At 42.4% G+C, this 24,272-nt stretch overlaps 1 protein-coding gene across 2 annotated transcripts in view; it reads right to left on the reverse strand.

The window, feature by feature from the left end:
• The window catches only part of BSCL2 (BSCL2 lipid droplet biogenesis associated, seipin), an 85,951-nt gene that overhangs the window by 7,959 nt on the left and 53,720 nt on the right, over nucleotides 1-24,272 (reverse strand). Inside the window, exons 4-8 of one of the 2 annotated variants that reach the window (XM_044270436.1) lie at nucleotides 19,994-20,137; nucleotides 19,759-19,893; nucleotides 18,862-18,959; nucleotides 11,094-11,217; nucleotides 10,948-11,020 (exon numbers count right to left, since the gene is read on the reverse strand). In XM_044270436.1, coding sequence (XP_044126371.1) covers nucleotides 10,948-11,020; nucleotides 11,094-11,217; nucleotides 18,862-18,959; nucleotides 19,759-19,893; nucleotides 19,994-20,137 — 574 coding nt within the window. Of the gene's footprint in view, nucleotides 1-10,947; nucleotides 11,021-11,093; nucleotides 11,218-18,861; nucleotides 18,960-19,749; nucleotides 19,894-19,993; nucleotides 20,138-24,272 lie in introns of both variants that reach the window. The other variant, XM_044270435.1, reaches the window with a different exon arrangement.

Here is a 24,272-nt window from a genome sequence, read left to right on the forward strand (position 1 = left end):
CAGAGATCTCCCCATTCATTGCTCTGCTAGATTTACATCAAGCTGAAAACTCAAGGTAAGTGTCAATTCTGCTGCAGCTCAGGGGGCGTGTCCATGCTCCACCTATCACAGCTCAGGGGGCGTGTCCATGCTCCACCTATCACAGCTCAGGAGGCAGTTGAAGGATAGAAATGAGCATGTGCGGCCATGTCAGCGAGCAGGACAAAGAAATAAGAAAAAGAGCAAACAACAGGTGGCGCTATACAGATACATTTTATTGAATAACTCAGTGGCTATACTAAATTTGTAATTATAGTATTAAGTATTCAGATCCAGGTGCTGGTTTGAAAACTGTAGAATATTTTTTGTGGGACAACTCCTTTAAATAATGTGTATTCTGAGTGTCATAATACACTGATCAATCAGGCTTTATGCCTGGTAAATCTACCACAGAAAATTGGTCAAGTCATAACACAGATAGGCTACTTTCACACTTGCGTTCGGGGTTCCGCTTGTGAGTTCCATTTGAAGGCTCTCACAAGTGGGCCCCGAACGGATCCGTACAGCCCCAATGCATTCTGAGTGGATGCGGATCCGCTCAGAATGCCTCAGTCTGGCACCGTTTGGCCTCCGTTCCGCTCAGCAGGGGGACACACGAACGTAGCTTGCAGCGTTCGGGTGTCCCCCTGGCCATGCGGAGCCAAGCGGATCCGTCCAGACTTACAATGCAAGTCAATGGGGACGGATCAGTTTGACGTTGACACAATATGGTGCAATTGCAAACGGATCCGTCCCCCATTGACTTTCAATGTAAAGTCAGGAGTCCCTATTATTATACCATTGGATCTGAGTTTTCTCCAATCCGATGGTATATTTTAACCTAAAGCGTCCCCAACACCATGGGAACGCCTCTATGTTAGAATATATATACCATCGGATTTGAGTTAGATCGTGAAACTCAGATCCGACAGTATATTCTAACACAGAGGCGTTCCCATAGTGATAGAATATACTGAGAACTGTGTACATGCCTGCCCCCTGCTGCCTGGCACCACCTGATCTCTTGCTTATAGCACAGACCTTTCACTTACCAGTAGGAGGAGCGACCGGCCGGTCACAGACAGCGCAGGCAAGTATAATGCTTCTAAAATTGCTAATTAACCATGGCAGCCAGAACTGCAGTAGCGTCCTGGTTGCCATGGTTACCAATCGGAGCCCCAGCGATTAAACTGGGACTCCGATCGGAACTCTCCGCTGCCACCAATGATGGGGGGGGGGGGGTGATTTTAATTGGGGGGAGGGGGGGCCGCACTGGCCACCAATGAATATAATACTTGGGAAGGGAGGGAGGGGGGCCGCACTGGCCACCAATGAATATAATACTTGGGAAGGAAGGGAGGGAGGGGGGCCGCACTGGGCACCAATGAATATAATACTTGGGAAGGAAGGGAGGGAGGGGGGCCGCACTGGCCACCAATGAATATAATACTGGGGAGGGAGGGGGCCGCACTGGCCACCAATGAATTTAAAACTGGGCAGGGAGGGGGGTCTGACAGCACCTGATCTGGGATAGCCCTATGTTTCCAAACTTTGCTGATACTCAATTATGGAAATCACATAATGTACGCACTGTTAACGATATTTACCACACCAACATTTTTCATGCCTTTGACCATTTTCAGATCATCAGACTCACTTACCCCTTACTACATTCTCTCATTATTTACAACTTAGACATGCACTAAATTCCCAATTTTCAGGTACCCTCCGGTAGTTATCTGCCATTAATCTCCTATTACCCTCTGACTGGGTTATTTTGATCCCAAGTACCACGTGGCTTTCTGTCAACTCTTTATACATACTTATTGGAAGCAAAATTGAGTTCCACTAGTAGTTGTAGATAGATGGAGGACCCCGATCCCCAGTCGATGATTATGATTTACCTGATCTCTTGGAACCATACCTTTTTGTGTCTCCTGACATCAATTATAAATTTATCCAGTTATCTGACACCTTGCTTTTATAGAATGGGCAGACTCTCACATACAACATGTCATTGACGCTCTGCAGATGGGGCTGATTTTGGGAATTTAAAGGCTGTGCACAGCTTTTGGGGGCTATTTTTTTATGATTGTATTTTACTCATTTTGGGCTCAAAATAATATATTTGATATGGGCCTTTATTAAAAATATTGAGCCGTTCTGTCACAGTTTGTTAACAGTCTAGCTGCGTAAACTGTACTTTTTACTTTCACTTTGTGCCATAATCTAATAAACCTTATCTCTAAATTACTAATAGGTCATAAACACTTATTTAACCCCTTCAGGACTCTGAGATTTTCAATTTTTTGTGTTTTCGTTGTTCAATCTCTGCCTTCCCATATTCCTAACTTTTTTTTTTTTTCCATTTACATAGCCTTATGAGGGCTTATTTTTTGCGGGACAAGTTGTACTTTCTAATGGCACCATTTATGGTTGCATACCATGTATTAGGAAGCAGGAAAAAAATTCCTATGCGGTAGAATTGGGGGGAAAAAATGCAATTCTGATCAAGGTTTTATTTTTATTTTTTTACACTGTACACTATGTGGTAAAATTGACCCATTATCTTCATTCTCCAGGACAGTATGGTTACAACGATACCACACTTGTATAATTTTTCTTGTGTCTTAATACTGAAAAAAAATATATATATTTTAATAACCATATTCTGACCCCTATAACCTTTTTGTAGTTGTGTGTGCAGGGCTGTGTGTGGGCTCATTTTTGCGGGTCGATCTGTTTTTTTCAGGGATACCAATTTAAAGTGTGTGCGACTTATTGATCACTTTTCATTAAAAGCATTATTGGGTAGTTGAAGTGACAAAAAATGGCAAATTGGCAGTCCCCCCCCCCCCCCCCCGGTACGCCATTTGCCGTATGCCATTAATATTGCTACATTTTAATTCTATGGGCATTTTCGCACACGCGATGCCCATGATGTTTATTATTTTTTTTTATTGGTTAAGTATTTTGATTTTAAGGAAAAGGGGGCGATTTGAATGTTTATTTTTTTTTCACCTTGGGTGAAAATAACTGGCAATCATTAGATTGCCCATTGCGTTCATTAATGGCTAAATAGCCATCATTGAACACTTCATTTGGAATATAACAAATACAATGCTGCCACCTAGTGGCCTGTATTCTAAATCCTGTTGTTGAGGAAGTGACTTTTGTACCGGAGTTACTTTTAATGTTTGCGGAGGGGAAGACACAAATGGAATCTGGTAACCATTTTTAGCAAGTTTAAAATTCATGGATTTGTCAACATTTTTTACCCATTCTTCATAAAAGAAGGTTAGTCTTCCCCCACCTGCGGTACACAGTCATTGTTTGGGGGGATCCAGATGTTTTGGCATTAAAGAAGAACCCCCTAGACTTTCCTCCACTAGCCGATTTCCACTGCTCACCTTTACCAGGAAAACACTCTTTTTTGAATGTATTTATCTATTATCAAGAGGAAAGGATTTTGTCCAAGGCCTTCTCTAAGATTTCTTTCAAATAGCCAAATAGCATAGCACCATGGAAAGGAAGACCACACAGTTTTAATGTTGAGGTAGTATCGCCTGCCCATGATTTCAACCAAATGGCTTTGTTAAATCTGTGTTTTTTGCCACTATTCTTACAGATTCGGCTGTAGCATCAGAAAGGACATCCACTGCCTTTAATAGAAATGGAAAAGGAGTCTTTCAGCCTATCGTAAGGGGTGTTTTCTCTTAGAAGGTCCTCTAACTAGATTAACTACTACTTTAATGATCTGGCCCAATGATTTGAGCAGGCACCTTGTTCCGATCACCGCCCGCCGGGCGGCGATCAGAAATACACAGGATGTACCCGTACACCCTGTGTCCTTAAGTACCAGGACATCAGGGCGTACCAGTATGCCCTGTGTCCTGAAGATGTTAAAGAGGACCTTTCACTCGTATACAAACTAAAAACTAACTATACCTGTGGGCAGAGCGGTGCCCAGGGGTCCCCCTGCACTTACTAGTATGCCTGGGTGCCGCTCCGTTCGCCCGGTATAGGCTCCGGTGTCTCAGCTCCGTCTGTTGTATTGGACTGATTTTTTGTAGGAGGCGTGTCCCTTGCTGCAGTGCTGGCCAATCGCAGCACACAGCTCATAGACTGGCTATGAGCTGTGCGCTGCGATTGGCCAGTGCTGCAGCAAGGGACACGCCTCCTACAAAAAATCAGTCCAGTACAACAGACGGAGCTGAGACACCGGAGCCTATACCGGGCGAACAGAGCGGCACCCAGGCATACTAGTAAGTGCAGGGGGACCCCTGGGCGCCGCTCTGCCCACAGGTATAGTTAGTTTTTAGTTTGTATACGAGTGAAAGGTCCTCTTTAATGACCCTGTATCCTTAAATGGAAGGGCATTAGCATTCTTGGATAACTTCGCTAATGATGCATCCACTTTTGGATAAGTTTCTAATAATTCCTCATCCTCAAACTGTAGCCTACGCCTGATAATTCTGGGCAAAAGGTTTTCTTTCGGGCATTTTCCATTCATGATTTCTCATGAATTCAATGTTTTTATGAACTAGAACATTTTTTGTGCTTACCTGTAAAATCCTTTTCTCGCCGAGTTCATTGGGAAGGGGGGGGGGGGGGCACTGGAGACCATGATCTAGCTGCTGCTGCCACTAGGAGGCGACACTAGGCAAAAAAAAGTGTTAGCTCCTCCTCTCAGCTATATCCCTCCTGCATACACCGAGCTAATCAATTTGTACAAAAGCATTAGGAGCAGCCAGGAGAAACCAATTGTATTAAAAAGAGCTGGAGATGGGTCAGAAACAAGAATAGGTGGGACCCATCAAAAAGAACCAGCAATGAACTTACTGGGTGGGTGCTTTTGTCGCCCAATAAACTCAGCAAGAAAAGGATTTTACAGGTAAGCACCAAAAAATCCTATTTTCTCGCTTGTATCATTGGGGGACACCAGAGACCATGAGACGTTCCAAAGCAGTACCATGGAGAGAGAATAAAAGACTAGAACAAATCTAAGGCCGGTCATAAGGTTCTGCACAGAAATGTGGGAAAAGGATGCACACAATCCCTGAATAGGACAGGAAAAGCATGAACCAGGAAGGCCAGCCAGAGAGCATAGAACGCACTGCGTCTTAGACTGGGCAAAAAGAGGAAAACCAAGTTAAATGCCCAAGGGCTCGAGAGGCTTCAGAAGATGTGGATATCAGCACATAATATCCACAAGAAGGATAAGCATGTCCGAAGACTGAAGATGATGTGCAGAAGCTACTCCCGGATAACGAGGACCACAGAATTGCTGTGGGGAACTGGACTGGAAACCCAGGGTGTCTTGCATGGCAATAGGTCCAATGGAAAACCGAGGGGTGTCTACTCAACAGAAAAGAACCTGTAGAATCTGGGTATGCACAAGACCTGGCAAACGAGCAACAGGAAAACCCAGGCACGACCTTACCCAATGTGTAAGTATCAGGATGGGATACTTCAACCCAGGAAAAAACTGGAAGGAATTACTGGGCAACTGGAAGAGGGCTAGTCCTGTAGGGATCTCCCAGGTAAGTGAGGAGGGGAATGTCTGGGTGCAAAGAATTCGCGCACGGGGGACAGTCCCCACCCACCAAACTCCAGGATGGAAGTTGCGGCCTAGCAGCCACCGGCCTTCCCCCCCGGGTAAACAGAGGCCGGGTGTCTCCGTTTCCCGTACCTAAAGGAAAAAAAAAAAAGAAAAATAACAAGAGACGCCCTGCAAAGCAGAAAGGTCTGCTTCCTACAGACACTAAGCTAAAACTGATTATCTCAGTGTATGCAGGAGGGACATAGCTGAGAGGAGGCGCTAACACTTTTGCCTAGTGTCGCCTCCTAGTGCTAGCGGCAGCTATAGCCATGGTCTCCGGTGTCCCCCAATGATACCAACGAGAAACATGTTTTTTTCTTTTGTCCACTAAACATTTCAACCTGAACAAATCTCTGAACCTTGGAGTCATAAAGCTTCATAGTAGATCTGACCGCTTTAATAAGTTCCTTTGTGTCATCAGAAGAAAATAAAAATTATATTCTTATATTCTGAATCAGAGTCAAAAGATTCCCTTGAATCTGACTCCAGAATCTCTGAATCAGATTCAGACAGATTAAAATTCTATGAAGTCTCTGCAGATAACTCGCTCGAGGCAGCCCTCATTTCCTGCCTAATAACCTATTTAATTTCCTCTTTAATGGAAGGCACTGTATACTTGGCTTATATTAGTGCTACATAGTGCAACATGTTTTTTAGATGAGGATTCAGACAGTTTTACAGCACAAATTTTCGTGTTTTTGGTGCAGATTTAGATTTTACAGCACTATATGCATGCATTCAGAAAGAAGGGAATAAGACATAAGCATATATTAGCCATATATCCATATCAAAAGGACAAAAAAAAAGACAGTCCAGCAGTCTCCATAATGTCTCTCGTTTCCATATTCACAGGTCAACATACAGCCAATAATGTGTTTTATTCACTACCTACAGACCTCAGATCAGCGGGTGACATCCGCCTTGAATCCTGGCACCAAAACTGCATCACTGTGCATGACGTCATCATGCCCGCCTGTGGTAAGACGTCAGATGCCCCAACCCGGAAGCAGGATTTCCATCCAGCATCCTGTACAGGCAATGTGTGGGCCTACTGGATTAGGCCCCCTGCATGACATCTGCTGCTGGAGTCAGGTGTCCAGGAAAAGCGGTGAATGCCATACACTGGAGGAACTCCCCGAGTGTCTGGTCACTGGCCCCTGTCCTGTCCACGCCAAGGAGAGACAGGAGAATAAGAGGCATGGTTGGCTCCCAGATATTTCACCCAGGCCTGTATTGCCCTACACAGATCCGGAACAGCAGCAAATGCTGCTGCATCCTCTCTCACCTGGAAGGGACAGGAAGACACTGAGGTGGAGCTGGATCTCATTTATTTGCTTCCTGTCACAACCTGGTGGGAGGAGGGCCATCTCATGGTATGTGCCGTCGTGGAGTATGAAAGGGAAAATATAGTACATGTCCTATTCTTGTCCCCGTTCCGGACAAGCATAGAAGTGTTCTACTATGGGCTAGACGCTTTGTTCCACAAAATACGGAAGGCACACAGCCAGTATCGGCTACATTCGTGTGCATGAACCCTTATCAGTAAGATAGGAACTGAGCTATAATGAGCGTTTATAAGGTCAGAGATAAGGAGCTCATGAGGCGAGCTGGAAATGAGAGGAAATTCAGATCCTGCTACTCGATAAACTCAGCACTGTGCAGTCAAAAGGGCGCCAATTTTTTAATAAAGAAAAATTGAAAAAATATATATATTTTTATCTCAAAATGAGTACAATCTACTAATTAAAAAAAAAATTGCCCCCAAAGATGTACATAGCCTTCAATGTGTGTGTGTGTGGGGGGGGGGGGGGAGTCATTCATTTCCTAACTGAACTTCTGATTCTTCCTATTTCTACTCATCCATACATCTATCTGGTATTCTAGATGAAGTTACACATATCTCCATTATATCAGGATCTTTATCCGTGAAACCTTTTTTCTACAGCGAAAAAGCGATTGTGCTTTGATGGATGGGGGATAGAAACCCTTCTGTATTTTAATGGAAGGCTCTAGTAAATATGATCATTCCATATGAGAATATTGACTATAAGCATAGGGATATGCTTCCAAGTTTTCCAAGATATGGGAATCATAGTGCTCCTCTTCACGAACTCAGTTCATTCTACGTGGTCAGCTTTATACTCCAGGTCCCGAGTGGCAGTATGAGGCTATTAGGCTAGTTTCACACTAGCGCTCGTTGGTCCGCTCGTGAGCTCCGTTTGAAGGAGCTCACGAGCGGACCCGAACGCCTCCGTCCAGCCCTGATGCAGTCTGAATGGAGCGGATCCGCTCAGACTGCATCAGTCTGGCGGCGTTCAGCCTCCGCTCGGACAGCTGAACGCTGCTTGCAGCGTTCAGCTGTCCGCCTGGCCGTGCGGAGGCGAGCGGATCCGTTCAGACTTACAATGTAAGTCAATTGGAACGGATCCGCTTGAAGATGTCACCATATGGCTCAATCTTCAAGCGGATCCGTCCCCCATTGACTTTACATTGAAAGTCTGAACGGATCCGCTCAGGCATCTTGCGCACTTAGAAAATTTTCTAAGTTATTAATGCAGACGATCCGTACTGAACGGAGCCTCCGTCTGCATTAATATGATCGGATCCGTTCAGAACGGATCCGATCAAGCGCTAGTGTGAAAGTAGCCTTAGCTTGTTCATGGAAATATGATCTCATTTTCTTCAGGATATGACTCTGTATTATTCCTGACATCTATCCTATGTAGGTCATGTGTTGCATAATGACCAAATGACTCAGATGCGTGTGTGTATATGCTTTTACTTGTATTGTTTTATTATTGCATTTGTTCTATGAAGAGAGTTAAAAAAATTAAAAAGGCGGGCACAGATGTGTTGTATATCAAGTCTTGTGTATCAAACAAGATTCCTAGTTATGCCAAAGCCAGAGATGTACCAATGAATTACAAAGATTTGCCATCCAGAAGTCTAAGAACTTTAAATGCATCCTTGGATATCAGACATGATGAAAAATTATAGAACTTATCTTTTTTATTTTACAAGGAAATGTTTAAATGGATTATCCTGGAAAAGATAATAATGACTTATCCTTAGGATAGGTAATCATTATCAGCAGTGGTCCAAGTCCAGGAACCCCAACTGATCAGCTGTTTCAGGGAGCCGCTGCGTTCACAGAAGCTCTGGTGACACATGCAGGCTCCCAGCAGCTTTTCAAGCACAGCGCCATACATTGTATAGTGGCAGTGATTGGTATTGCAGCTCAGTATCATTGAATGAGGCTGCTCTGCAACTAGGCCATGTGACCAATGTAGAATGATGTCACTGGCCTAGGAAGAGGCCACAGCACTAAAATCCTCTTCAAACAGCTGATCAACGGGGGCCCCAGGTGCCTCACTCCGGCAGATCTGATACTGATGGCCTATCATGAGGATAAATCATAAGTATCTTTTCCTGGATCACCCCTTTAAGATTAAGTAAAAGGGTCAGTGTTCCTACACCACAAATGCTACTTTACCACTTCAAAACTTGTATTAGGGAATATACAAACACATATACCATTTTGTGCATTTTCCCCCCTTTTTTTAATCTGCATAAAACAGTGGTTTCACTTGCAAAATATCTGGAAAATAAAAATAATGATAATAAAAAAATAAAAAAAGACTTCTTGGCTCTGTATAAATTACTGACTTATGTCACTCCTCTACGTTTACTTGGAGACTTTCCTTCTGGACCAGAGCTGGTAAATTGTAAAACCTTTTTCCCCATCATTATAACACACTTCATGAGGTGAAACATTGAAAATTAAAGAAATTCTGCCATCTAGCGATGACATATTAATTTACAATATTCAGCTGTGGTGGTCAAATGTAGCTTGTGGCAGATTTCACAGATGTCAAAGTAAAGATGCCCATACCCATAAGACATTTTGACTGACCATTGTTTGAAACGTTACTGTGACTGTTCACACTTCTCAGTGACAGACAGCTGATCTATGCATTCTGAAAATAAGATTAGCTAGGTGGGTACATTTCAGCTGCCATTCGCCAAAAAATTCAACATTTAGCTCAAGGACCAGGGAGTCAGGCAATGGCTTAGTGATGACCCTTCCAGTGCAGACCAGCAGCAGGGACCCAGTAAGTGTGTGACAGGCAGAGGATCTCACAGTTCAGTACAAGAGACCCACAATCAGATATGAGCAGACAAAGTCATAGGCTACTTTCACACTAGCGTTTTTGCTGGATCTGGAAGGGTTCAGAAAAAAACGCATCCATTACTGATAATTAATACAACCATCTGCATCCGTATCTTGTTGTATTATCTAGAACATTGCCAGGACGGATCCGACATGAACTCTATTGAAAGTCAATGGGGGACAAATCAGTTTTCTATTGTGTCAGAGAAAACTGATCCGTCCCCATTGACTTGCATTGTGGGTCATGACGGATCAGTCTTGCTCCACATACCAGGATGGAAAGCAAACCGCAGCAAGCTGCCCTCCGGTATGAGAACGGAACAAAATGCATTTTGGAGCATTCCGTTCAGTTACGTCGACAATGAATGGGGACAAAACGGAAGCTTTTTTTCCCGGTACTGAGACCCTATGACGGATCTCAATACCGTCTGAAAGTAGCCATAAAACACTATGAGACAGTCAGTTCACTTCAGGTGAGCTGCTGCCGGCCCGATCGTGTGCATGAGCCCTTAACCCACTCTGCCTCTTTTCTAAAAAATGTTTTCTAGCTCTATTCACAGTGCACAATATTCATTAGACTGCAATTTATAAACAGCTTTTGCAGTAATCATAGCAAAAAGACAAAAAAACTGCCAAGAAATTTGAAACCGGAAGATCTGGAAATGGTCATAGGTGAGTTTCACAGCAGCACGATCCAGCCAAACAGCAGGTGTGCAGAGTGTTGGACCCTCAACAACCCGCTACTGATGACAGATCCTGAAGATAGGTCATCAATACTGAATTCCTTCAAAACCCCTTCCAAAACCACAGCAATTTTTGGAATATTGTGGCAACCACACAAAAGATGTGTGATCAATAAAACAGAAGGAAAGGTTTTATTCACATGAATAGGACGGAGCTGCAATAACCCACACCACCCACTACCAAGTAGACTGCCATCAATATTGTGAACCTATCGCATCTGGATTGCGTTCTCTCTGTACAAAAACTGTTGTAGCTATAAAAGAAAACAAAAAAAAAAATATACACACATACCGTACTTGTATACAGAAACATTTGCCTTTTAGGATTATCGAGATGTTCCATACTTGGCAGAAACATTATATCTGCCTTGACTACTATTATTGCCACCTTTCTTAGTAACATGTGGCCTTACCTGTCTGAGAAACTCTGCCTTCTTGGGTCTCAGATCTCTCCGTTTCAGTGCCACTCTGTACCCGGTTGCCAGCCTGCAGAGAAAAGCAGTCATGTAGTCATACAGCCATCTTCAATCACTGTGCACCCTTTGTATGCCGCACTCACCCTGCTACGAGATCTTCCAAATGCAAACTGCAGATAGCTGAGCAACACTAGGACACTCATGAAGACAAAGTTGCTGGTTATGCCAATTATGGCAGAAATGACTGGGTAATTATACAGTATATACCTGCAAACAGATGACAGAGAACAGGTAATTAGCTAGTGAATACAGAAAGCTCAACGGTGTATGCTAATGCACTTAAAACTGATTTCCAGGACTTTAATAGTGATGACCTAGCCTCAGTATGTGACCAGTGGGGGTCCAAAACCTGGAACCCCTGCAGATCAGCTGTTTGAGAAGGCACCAGAACCCCTGTGAGCACCATGGCCTTCTCTGTGCTCATCAAGCACAGCACTGCTTGGTATTGCAGCTCAGCCCCATTCACTTCTATTGGACTGAGAGAATCAGGATCGCCTCTTTAATAAATTACCTGCCATTTAGGCCATTCTGACCTAGCCGTTAGGCGGTGATTGAAGCGGTAGTTATTTGGGGTCTTGAACACAAAGCAAACAGGCTCCAGGTGGTCCAGACAGACCAACAGTAGAGAGGGTCATTTGATCCGCTGACAAACACAAGCAGCTCCTATAGTTTTGTTGTCCACCATCCAGACACAGGTGGCATCTTCATTACACACCCGTCTCTGCCCAGAACAATTTCAGTCACCAAGCAGAAGGATATTTCGTGTCATGGCACCCATTCTGTGTCCTGCCATTGACAGCCAGCCACCATAGCTTTTGTTGGCAGTAGTGTCGTGAATGAGAAACCTGGACTGCTATGGATAGCAGCTTCTGCAACCTACAAGTACGCCATATCTGCAGGCCCAGACACAATATACAATATGTGGACATCTGTGCTGCAGGATATCATACAGACCCTGTACGCCTCCATGCCCAATCATATCTCATTCTGTATCCAGGTGGCCCAACAGGACATTAGAGCTTCCTTTCAATTGCACAGTTTTCCCCAATAAACATATCCTTTTTCTCTAATATTGTAATCACTTACCTATATCATTACAGTCATAAACAAAGTGTCATTCAATTCCAACAACTCCTTGGTGCATTATTATTTTTTGTCAATTAGTGTATGATATACAGGGTGGGCCATTTATATGGATACAGCTTAATAAAATGGGAATGGTTGGTGACATCAACTTCCTGTTTGTGGCACATTAGTATATGTGAGGGGGGAAACTTTTCAAGATAAGTGGTGACCATGGCGGCCATTTTGAATCCAACTTTTGGTTTTTTCAATAGGAAGAGGGTCATGTGACACATCAAACTTATTGGGAATTTCCCAAGAAAAACAATGGTTTTAACGTAACTTTATTCTTTCATGAGTTATTTACAAGTTTCTGACCACTTATAAAATGTGTTCAATGTGCTGCCCATTGTGTTGGATTGTCAATGCAACCCTCTTCTCCCACTCTTCACACACTGATGATGTGTTTCCCTCTTTATGCACTGAAGCTGGCACGTTCCCTGAGATTTTCCAGCAAGATGGTGCACCACCACATTATGGATGTCAGGTCCGAGCATTCCTAGATGAACAGTTTCCTGGAAAGTGGATTGGTCGTCGTGGATCTGACCCCCTTAGACTTTTATCTTTGGGGTCATCTGAAGGCAATTGTCTATGCTGTGAAGATACGAGATGTGCAGCACCTGAAACTAAGGATACTGGAAGCCTGTGCTAGCATTTCTCCTGCGGTGTTGCTATCAGTGTGTGAAGAGTGGGAGAAGAGGGTTGCATTGACAATCCAACACAATAGGCAGCACATTGAACACATTTTATAAGTGGTCAGAAACTTGTAAATAACTCTTGAAAGAATAAGGTTACGTTAAAACCAAGCACACCATTGTTTTTCTTGTGAAATTCCTAATGAGTTTGATGGGTCACATGACCCTCTTCCTATTGAAAAAACAAAAGTTAGATTCAAAATGCCCGACTTCAAAATGGCCGCCATGGTCACCACCCATCTTGAAAAGTTTTCCCCATCACATATACTAATGTGCCACAAACAGGAAGTTAATATCACCAACCATTCCCATTTTATTAAGGTGTATTCATATAAATGGCCCACCCTGTATATTATCACTAAAAACATTTTTTTTACAATTTAACATTTGAAAAAAAAGGAAGAAGAGGGAAAAAGAGGGCTAAATTGTCGAAATAAGCTCACATCACCGTTTCGCTTCATGTTCCTTTGATCACTCAAAAGAACAGGAAAAAAAACTGAGCTGTTATTTTGTGCATCAATTAAGAGTTATCAGTTTGTGTCACTTCTGTCAGAGATCAGTTACTTTTGACAGGAAGAAAAAAGTCTTGAAAAAAGTACTTTTTCTCCCATCTAAAATTCAATTATTTCACCTGCTCTGACAGTTTAGAAAAACGGAAAGCTAAACGTTGATGTGAACGTGGCCCAAAAAAGCAAACAAATCTCACCAATCCCCCTCTGGTCTACTTCCTGGTCCCTCTTTTTACATGGAACTGTGACCTCTAAGCCAATTTTAGGCACTTAGACCTTCAGGAGATGTGATTATAGCACACTGCCTAGGCAGCACAGCTGCAATACACTATGACTACTGGATTATCTGCATAAACCGATCAACCCTTCAACCCAAGAAGCCTTGAGTCCTCTGGAACTTTGATGGGCAACTCCCCAAGTATCATCAGTCCTTCCACAAAAAATGACATATTGTACTTCATGTTAGTGGTAAATTTAAGTCAATATATTTCACCTTTTTTTTAAAAAAAATGCCAAAATTTACAGAAAATGTGGAAAAATTTCACAATTTCTGAAATTTGAATGTCTCTGCTTTAAAAGCAGATTGCGATACCTCATAAAATAGTTGTTACTGTACATTTCCCAGATGTCTACTTCATGTTGGCATCATTTTGCAAACGTAATTTTTTTTTTTTAGGACGTTAGAGGAAATTCTTACAATTTTTAAGAAAATTTCCAAAACCCACCTTTTTTAACCGTCTCCGGACCGACTAACGCAGGATCGTGTTCCGGAGGCGGCTGTCCCAGGCAGAGTCACGCAGCGGCGCGTCATCTCGCGAGACGCAAGACTTCCTGTGAACGCGCGCGCGTTCACAGGATCGGAAGGTAAGCGAGTGGACCTCCAGCCTGCCAGCGGCGATCGTTTGCTGGCAGGCTGGAGATGCGATTTTTTTTTTAACCTCTAACAGGTAATTAGATGCTGTTTTGATAACAGCGACTAATATACCTGCTACCTGGTCCTCTGGTGGTCCCTTTTGCTTGGATCGACCACCAGAGGACACAGGCAGCTCAGTAATAAGTAGCACCAAACACCACTACACTACACCTGATCACCCCATATAGACTCCCTGATCACCCCCCTGTCATTGATCACCCCCCTGTAAGGCTCCATTCAGACGTCCGTATGTTTTTTACGGATCCACGGATACATGGATCGGATCCGCAAAACACATACGGACGTCTGAATGGAGCCTTACAGGGGGGTGATCAATGACAGTCATTGATCACCCCCCGCTCCATTCAGACATTTTTTTTGGCCCAAGTTAGCGGAAATTGTTTTAGTTTTTTTTCTTACAAAGTCTCATATTCCACTAACTTGTGTCAAAAAATAAAATCTCACATGAACTCACCATACCCCTCACGGAATCCAAATGCGTAATTTTTTTTTTTTAAAAAGACACCCCAAAACACATTGCCCAACTTCTCCTGAGTACGGCGATACCAGATGTGTGACACTTTTTTGCAGCCTAGGTGGGCAAATGGGCCCACATTCCAAAGAGCACCTTTAGGATTTTACAGGTCATTTTTTACACATTTTGATTTCAAACTACTTTGCACGCATTAGGGCCCCTAAAATGCCAGGGCAGTATAACTACCCCACAAGTGACCCCATTTTGGAAAGAAGACACCCCAAGGTATTTCATGATGGGCATAGTGAGTTCATGGAAGTTTTTATTTTTTGTCACAAGTTAGTGGAATATGAGACTTTGTAAGAAAAAAAAAAAAAAAAAAAAATCAATCATCATTTTCCGCTAACTTGTGACAAAAAATATAAAGTTCTATGAACTCACTATGCCCATCAGTGAATACCTTAGGGTGTCTACTTTCCGAAATGCGGTCATTTGTGGGGTGTTTGCACTGTCTGGCCATTGTAGAACCTCAGGAAACATGACAGGTGCTCAGAAAGTCAGAGCTGCTTCAAAAAGCGGAAATTCACATTTTTGTACCATAGTTTGTGAACGCTATAACTTTTACCTAAACCATTTTTTTTTACCCAAACATTTTTTTTTTTATCAAAGACATGTAGAACAATAAATTTAGCGAAAAGTTTATATAGATGTCGTTAAAATCGTTAAATTTCGATTAATAACAAAAAAGTTAAAATGTCAGCAGCAATGAAATACCACCAAATGAAAGCTCTATTAGTGAGAAGAAAAGGAGGTAAAATTCATTTGGGTGGTAAGTTGCATGACCGAGCAATAAACGGTGAAAGTAGTGTAGTGCAGAAGTGTAAAAAGTGGCCTGGTCATTAAGGGTTTCAGCTAGGGGGGCTGAGGTGGTTAAGGTGCCTAAAAAAGTGACAGACGTGACAGACGTCCGTATGTTTTTTACGGATCCACGGATACATGGATCGGATCCGCAAAACACATACGGACGTCTGAATGGAGCCTTACAGGGGGGTGATCAATGACAGTCATTGATCACCCCCCGCTCCATTCAGACATTTTTTTTGGCCCAAGTTAGCGGAAATTGTTTTAGTTTTTTTTCTTACAAAGTCTCATATTCCACTAACTTGTGTCAAAAAATAAAATCTCACATGAACTCACCATACCCCTCACGGAATCCAAATGCGTAATTTTTTTTTTTTTTAGACATTTAAATTCCAGGCGACTTCTCACGCTTTAGGGCCCTTAAAATGCCAGGGCAGTATAAATACACCCCAAGGTATTCCGTGAGGGGCATATTGAGTCCATGAAAGATTGAAATTTTTGTCCCAAGTTAGCGGAAAGGGAGACTTTGTGAGAAAATACAAAACAAATTCCGCTAACTTGTGCCAAAAAAAATGCCCCTCACTGAATACCTTGGGGTGTCTTCTTTCCAAAATGGGGTCACATGTGGGGTATTTATACTGCCCTGGCATTTTAGGGGCCCGAAAGCGTGAGAAAAAGTCTGGGATCCAAATGTCTAAAAATGCCCTCATAAAAGGAATTTGGGCACCTTTGCCCACTTAGGCTGCAAAAAAAGTGTCACACATGTGGTATCGCCGTACTCAGGAGAAGTTGGGGAATGTGTTTTGGGGTGTCATTTTACATATACCTCTGCTGGGTGAGAGAAATATCTTGGTCAAATGCCAACTTTGTATAAAAAAAAAATGGGAAAAGTTGTCTTTTGCAGAGATATTTCTCTCACCCAGCATGGGTATATTTAAAAAGACACCCCAAAACACATTGCCCAACTTCTCCTGAGTACGGCGATACCAGATGTGTGACACTTTTTTGCAGCCTAGGTGGGCAAATGGGCCCACATTCCAAAGAGCACCTTTAGGATTTTACAGGTCATTTTTTACACATTTTGATTTCAAACTACTTTGCACGCATTAGGGCCCCTAAAATGCCAGGGCAGTATAACTACCCCACAAGTGACCCCATTTTGGAAAGAAGACACCCCAAGGTATTTCATGATGGGCATAGTGAGTTCATGGAAGTTTTTATTTTTTGTCACAAGTTAGTGGAATATGAGACTTTGTAAGAAAAAAAAAAAAAAAAAAAAATCAATCATCATTTTCCGCTAACTTGTGACAAAAAATATAAAGTTCTATGAACTCACTATGCCCATCAGTGAATACCTTAGGGTGTCTACTTTCCGAAATGCGGTCATTTGTGGGGTGTTTGCACTGTCTGGCCATTGTAGAACCTCAGGAAACATGACAGGTGCTCAGAAAGTCAGAGCTGCTTCAAAAAGCGGAAATTCACATTTTTGTACCATAGTTTGTGAACGCTATAACTTTTACCTAAACCATTTTTTTTTACCCAAACATTTTTTTTTTTATCAAAGACATGTAGAACAATAAATTTAGCGAAAAGTTTATATAGATGTCGTTAAAATCGTTAAATTTCGATTAATAACAAAAAAGTTAAAATGTCAGCAGCAATGAAATACCACCAAATGAAAGCTCTATTAGTGAGAAGAAAAGGAGGTAAAATTCATTTGGGTGGTAAGTTGCATGACCGAGCAATAAACGGTGAAAGTAGTGTAGTGCAGAAGTGTAAAAAGTGGCCTGGTCATTAAGGGTTTCAGCTAGGGGGGCTGAGGTGGTTAAGGTGCCTAAAAAAGTGACAGAGAAAAAGAACATATATAAACAGCACTTACGAGTTTGCAGTGCTGCTGCTGCTCAGGTCCATAGCTCCAGTTTATGTTTACAGGCTGCAGCACATGGTAGTAGGCTACATCACTGCTGTACCCGGTAAACACAAGCCGGAGCTGAGGACCTCAGCAGCAGCTATGGTAAGTATTGAGACTGACCTCAGCGGTATACAGCACAAAACTGCTAAAACAGTGATCGGCTGAAGAAATCCTGTGTCATAAACAGCAATGTAACTGCTGCTGCCTAGAAATACACGGAAGAGGTGCACTGAGGCAGCAGTGCTGGAAATGGCAGGGGTGGTGAATATATGTTGCACCACCAAGAAAGAAAAGTCAATAGACATATTAGTAATATGCAAAAGATAAAAATAAAAATATTCAAAACCTCTCCATTTATTGAATATCGAGTATGAGCGTCACTCGTATATAAATACACACACTTGCACGTCTTGGCATGCTATCAATGAGGTTATTAATGGTGGTCTGAGGAACGTTCTGTCACGCTCAATGCACGTGGGGATGCAAGATCCACTGCTAGAAGCTCCCTTTGCAATTGCCGGACAATGACATCCTTAATGTGCTTGATGGGAGACGTTGCAGACCATGGTAGCATGTTTAGGCCACGCAGGCACCTCACAGTAGCACGAGCAGCCTGGCGTTGTCCTGTTGAAAAATTGCTCCTGGGACACTCTATAGAGAAATGGCTGTACAACTGGTTTCATGACTAAATCAATGTAACGCTGAGCTGTTAGTATACCTGAAATAAAGACTAGAGGGGTCCAACTACCGCACATTATGCCAACCCATATCATAATCCCAGGAGTAAAACTGGCGTGATGTTACCTTGTTGAAGGCCTCTTCATGGCGTTTCCCACATGGCCTCCAGACCAGTTTCAAGATATCATTATATCAAAGACAAAAGTGGGACTCCTTGCTGAATAGGTCAGACCTCCATTCCAGCCTCTACTGTCATCTTGCTGTGCACCACGATCGCTTTTGAGAGCGGTGGAATGAGGACTGTGGAACAGCTGAAGCTGGACATCTGGCTCATAGATCAATGTCATGCAAATGCCTTCTGATGGTTTATATAGACACTGTTTGCCACCTTAGGCTTGGGATGAGACATCCAAATTCACTTGCAGTACAGCATAGAACACAATCATATGATCCCACCCGTGCAGAGGTTCACCTATGTGCACCTCTTGCTGTTATTCCAGTTTGTTGTTGTTCTCCCAAATCCCGGGACACAAACTTGAACAGTGCTGACATGCCTTGGCTTCGGCACATAGCAAGTTGCCACAGTGATAAAGGCATCTAAGTTCAAGAACTCTGTCCCGCTCAGTTTGAAACAACCCCTTAAAAAAGCAAGAGTAATATCAGATATAAACAGTAATATAACTCACCTTAGACCAGTAAAATGTGCATGGACCCGGAGCTCAGCACTGTATATTTGTATGTGGACACTCTGCACTTGTATCACTGCCCCAGTGGTTGGGACATACTGTAAAGAGAGTAGGCCAATGATGAAAAAAAAAATTGGAGTGGAAGATTGTAAAATAAGAAAGATAAAAATTAAGCCGGTTCAAAGTGTCTTCCCACAAAGGATATTTACCACCATATAGCCACAGGATAGGCAATACACAGATGATCCCTGGGAGCCACCTTGATCACTAGAATTGAGTCTCATATACCCAGTTTTGTGAGGAGGTTTCTCACAAAGGTAAACAGCTTTTGACCTAATGTAGATGTCCTTTGTGGGGAAAAAACATTTAACTGAGAGAAAAATATAAGCTACTACAAAATACTGAGAAGTAAAAACCCCTGACATTAAAAGGTTAGACTCTAAGGCCTCTATCACACGAGTGTGACGGATTAGGTCCAGATGCGTTTTGTGAAACCATTTTGCAAGCAAGTTCAGTTTTGTCTGCGATTGTGGTCAGTTTTTTCTGCGCAAGTGCAATGTGTGTGATAAAAAACTGAAGGTTTACAAACATCTAGCAACCATCAGTGAAAAATGCATTGCATCCGCACCTGCCTCCGGATACAATGCTTTTTTCACTTCTATGGGGCCAGGCCTGTGTGAAAAACATAGAACATGCTGCGTTTTTCACGCAACGCAGAACGGATGTGTGAAAAATAAAACCGGTCATGTACACAGAGCCATTGAAATGAATGGGTCAGGATTCAGTGCGGGTGCTATGCGTTCATGTCACGTATTGTACCCGCGCGGAAAACTCACTCGTGTGAAAGGGGCACAAAGAAGAAGAGGATTAGAAAAATGTCTCTCTTACTATACTAACCGAATCTTCACGATATTCAGAGTGCAGCTCAACTTCAAGAGTTTGCTTCTGCTCAGAAAACCCCATCAGCAACAAAGGGAATGTGGCCAGAGTCTCTAATGTTTTCAGAAGAGGGGACTTGTAGTGCAGCATTGCCTGGTGAGATACATTATAGTGACAAGGACAACAAGATGAAATTATTGCATAATAAAAACATCATTAAGTCACATATCAGGCACTAACATCAGTAACTCACAGATCGAGCAGTGTAAAAAATCTCCTTTCCCCCTTTGGTGTAAAACGACATTGAAACCATGAACATCCCAAGGTCTTGATTGACTGTAGACTCAGGTACATAAAGCTCTAGGGTTATACGATACGGCTGCCCATACCTAAGTACCTAATGGAGAGGAAGCAGGGTGAAGAATAAGAATACATCCAAATACATCAATAAAAATAACCATACAACAGCAACAAAAGCACGTCTTAATAACTGCTTCAAGACGTTTTCACCTTACGAACCACCTTGCAAATCTGACATGTCACTGTGTGTAAATAACTTTGGAAGCTTTTACTTAACCAACTAATTCTGAGAATGTTTTCTCATGACACATTGTACTCCATGCTAGTGGAAAATTTGATTCGATATGTTTTACATTTATTAAAAAAATAAATTAAAAAAAAAAAAAATATTTCAGAAAATTGAAAAATTCACAATTTTCTAAATCCAGATTTCTCTGCTTGTAAGACAGACAGCGTTACCTCACAAAATAGTTATTAATGAACATTTGCCATATGTCTACTTTATATTGGCATCGTTTTTGAAAAGTCAATTTTTTTTAGGACATTAGAAGGAAGGTTTAAAATTTTAGAAAGAATTTTTCAAAATTTCCATTTTTTTTTTTTTCAAACCCAACTTTAAAGGACCAATTCAGTTCTGAAGTCACTTTGAAGGGCTTACATAACAGAAACCATTATAGTAATTAGTATATATGATTTGTATTTGCTAGCACACAGCTCTGCCTTCCGCATGCTGATGTCTACCCCTGTCAATCAAGGGGAGGGGGGGGGAGTTACAAAGCAGTGCTCCAAGGATTCAGCTCCTAGTGCTCCAACATTCTCGTTTGCATATAAATAAAAACACACATATCTCTGCAGCTGTTTAGCATACAGACACAAGAAAGGTATCTTTTTAAATCAGGCCTCATGCACACGACCGTTGTTTTGGTCCGCATCAGAGCCACAGTTTTTGCGGCTTGGATACGGACTCATTCACTTCAATGGGGCTGCAGAAGATGCGGACAGCACTTCATGTGCTGTCCGCATCCATTGCTCCGTTCCGTGCGCAAAAATAAATATAACCCGTCCTATTCTTGTCAGTTTTGCGGACAAGAATAGGCGGTTATATCAATGGCTGTCCGTGCCGTTCCACCAATTGCGGAACGCACATGGACACCATCCGTGTTTTGCGAATCCACAATTTGCGGACCGCAAAACACACAACGGTCGTGTGTATGAGGCCTCAGCATTATGAGCCCTACCAGCCAGTATGTCTGGTTTAAGAGCATTTATTGTGCTGACAGAGGCTCTTTAAATAAAAAATTTAATCAGCAAGAACTGACCAAATTATAGAAACACCCCTCACAAAATTTACCGAAGGGTGGCAGGCATATTTAGAAACCACTGGCGTTTTGCCAAAATGAATTTAGTGCAAAGTAAAAACTACAATGTTTCCAGATATGCCATTTCAGAACCCAATATGTTGTCCACATTGTATTCCAGTGTGAAAAGTAAGCCCTCTTATTGCTGTGTTTCGCAGTTGTAGAAACACCCTACATGTGGCCCTACTCTTCTGCCTGAATGTACGAGATGGCACAGGCGTAATAGAGCAGCATGTACATTTTAAGAGCCAATTTGGCGCTTGTGCTGACAACTGTAAAGGCTCTGGGGTGAAATAAAAAATAGAATCTCCAAGAAGCTACCCCATTTTGGAGACAACACTCAGCAGAAGGCACAGCAGATTGAAAAATGAAAATTGCAAGTTTTCAACAGAAATGGCATTGTAGTTTCCATGGATTGGTTTACAGGCGCCATGCTTTCTTTGAACAGCCTCAGGGGCACCAGTACAGCCATACGGTTTTTATTTCTCTCTCAACAGTTGCCATTATTATTGGTACTATTTTGAGGTACATATGACTTTTTTGATCGATTTTTATTCTACTTTTTGAGAACCAGGATGAAGAGGCAACAATTCCACCATTGCTTTTTGGATTTTATTTTTACAGTGTGCACTATGCGGGAAAGGTTACTTGTTAACTTTATTCTGTTTGTCAATATGATTAAAGCGATACTGGTTTTATTTTACATTTTACTAAAATAATTTTTGAATTAAAAAAATAAAATATTCATGTCTTTGTGTTGCCATTTTCTGAGAGCCATATTTTTTAAATCTTCTGGCAATAGTCTTTTCTTGGGGCTCGTTTTCTGCAGGATGAGTTGACATCTTTATAGCTACCATTGTAGAGCCCATTCAACTTTTTGATCGCTTGCCATTATGTTTTTTGGGAGGCAAGGTGATGGTGGCATAAAGCGGGTCATTATGGAAACAGTGATACATTTTCAATAGTAAATCGCTTGAGGGAGGAAAATTGACTTGAAAATTAAAAATTCTTTAGAAAAATAAAAAAAAGTATTTTAGTCCCACTAGGGAACCTCGTCTGAACTGTTGTGTTTAGCAGCAGTGGAAATAATCTTATGTAATGTAATGCTCTTTAACCCCTTAAATACCAGGCCCATTTTTTGTTTTGCATTTTAATTTTTCCTCCCAATGTTCCAATAGCCCATACCTTTTTTAAATTTTCTGTTCATACAGCCATATTTTTTGCAGGATAAGTTTTATTTTTTAACAGCACCATTTAAATTACCATGTCTGTTATTGAAAAAAAAAAGGGGGAAAAAAAACTTCCTCCAAAGTCTTTGGGGTTTTGACATCACAGCATTGTGCGCTAAAAATGACAATATGTCATTATTCTGTGGCTCTATATGAATACAGCAATACCAAATTTGTACAGTTTATTAAAAAAAAAAATATATATATATATATAAAAATAAAAACCTTTGGAAAAAAAAAAAAATTCTTTGCATCACCAGTTTAACTTTTTTATATTTCCGTTCACAGAGCTGTATGCTTGTAAGTTTTTCCTCTCCACAAAATCCAATACAGTGGTCCCTCAAGATACAATATTAATTGGTTCCAGGAAAACCATTGTATGTTGAAATCATTGTAAGTTTAGCAATCGATTCCAAAGCCCCAAAATGTCATCCCAAGATAAGAGAAAATGAAGATTTAAGAAAAACAAGCAGATGACTAAGGGTCCATTCATACGTCCATAATTTGGGTCCGCATTAGTTCCGGAACCATTCACTTTCAATGGGGCTGGAACGGATGCGAATCCGTATTTTCGGGATCCGTAATTCCGTTCCTGAAAAAAATAACTGAACATGTCCTATTCTTGCCCGCAATTGCGGACCAGAAAAGGAGATTTTTGTGAAACTCACCTGTAAAATCTTTTTCTCGTCTTTTCCATTGGGGGACACAGACCATGGGTATAGCTTAGAGGTATTAGTAGGAGGGACACTATGCAAATGAAAGAGCTCCTCCTCCTCGGGCTATACCCCCAGACTCCACCAGGAGGAACTCAGGCGTTGCACAAGCAGTAGGAGAAGGAGCAAGAAAAAATCATGGAAACCATCGGACCAAGCCATAAGGTCCAACCAGAAACAGAAAAACTGAACTAAAGACCCCTCCTGCAACAGGAATAATGGGTGGGAGCTGTGTCCCCCAATGGAAAAGACGAGAAAAAGATTTTACAGGTGAGTTTCACAAAAATCTCCTTTTCTCGTGCTTTTTTCCATTGGGGGACACAGACCATGGGACGTCCAAAAGCAGTCCATGGGGTGGGAAAAAATATCAGCATCGCCAGGAGGAACGCCCCAACGGTCAAACAGGAACCACAGCCTGCAAAACCCTGCGGCCAAAGCCGCATCAGCCGAAGCCAGTGAATGCAACTGACAAAAATTTGCAAAGGTATGCAAGGACGACCAGGTGGCCGCCGTACACAGCTGAGACGCAGAGGCACGACAGCGTCTTGCCCAGGAAGCCCCCTCCGCCCCAATGGAGTGAGCGGCAATTCTAGCCGGGGGAACTCCACCACAAGCGTGACAAGCCGCGGAAATAGCCAAGCAGATCCAGAGCGCCAAGAACGGCGGACGGAAGCAGTAGCCGCGAGACACACCTTCAGGACCCGTACAACATCCAGGGAATGCAGAGTGCGTTCCTTGGGGTTAGCCGGAGAAGGACAAAAGGAAGGCAGGACAAGATCCTCATCAAGGCGGAAGGGAGAGACCACCCTGGGCAAAAAGAAGGGGACTGGACGGAGCACAACTTAATCCTGGTGGAAAACCAGAAAGGCTCCTGACAGGAAAGAGCGGCCAGCTTCGACACCAGTCTGACTTAAAAGCTCGTGATGGGACGT

This window comes from Bufo gargarizans, chromosome 10 (assembly GCF_014858855.1).
Source record: "Bufo gargarizans isolate SCDJY-AF-19 chromosome 10, ASM1485885v1, whole genome shotgun sequence".
Lineage (NCBI taxonomy): Eukaryota > Metazoa > Chordata > Amphibia > Anura > Bufonidae > Bufo > Bufo gargarizans.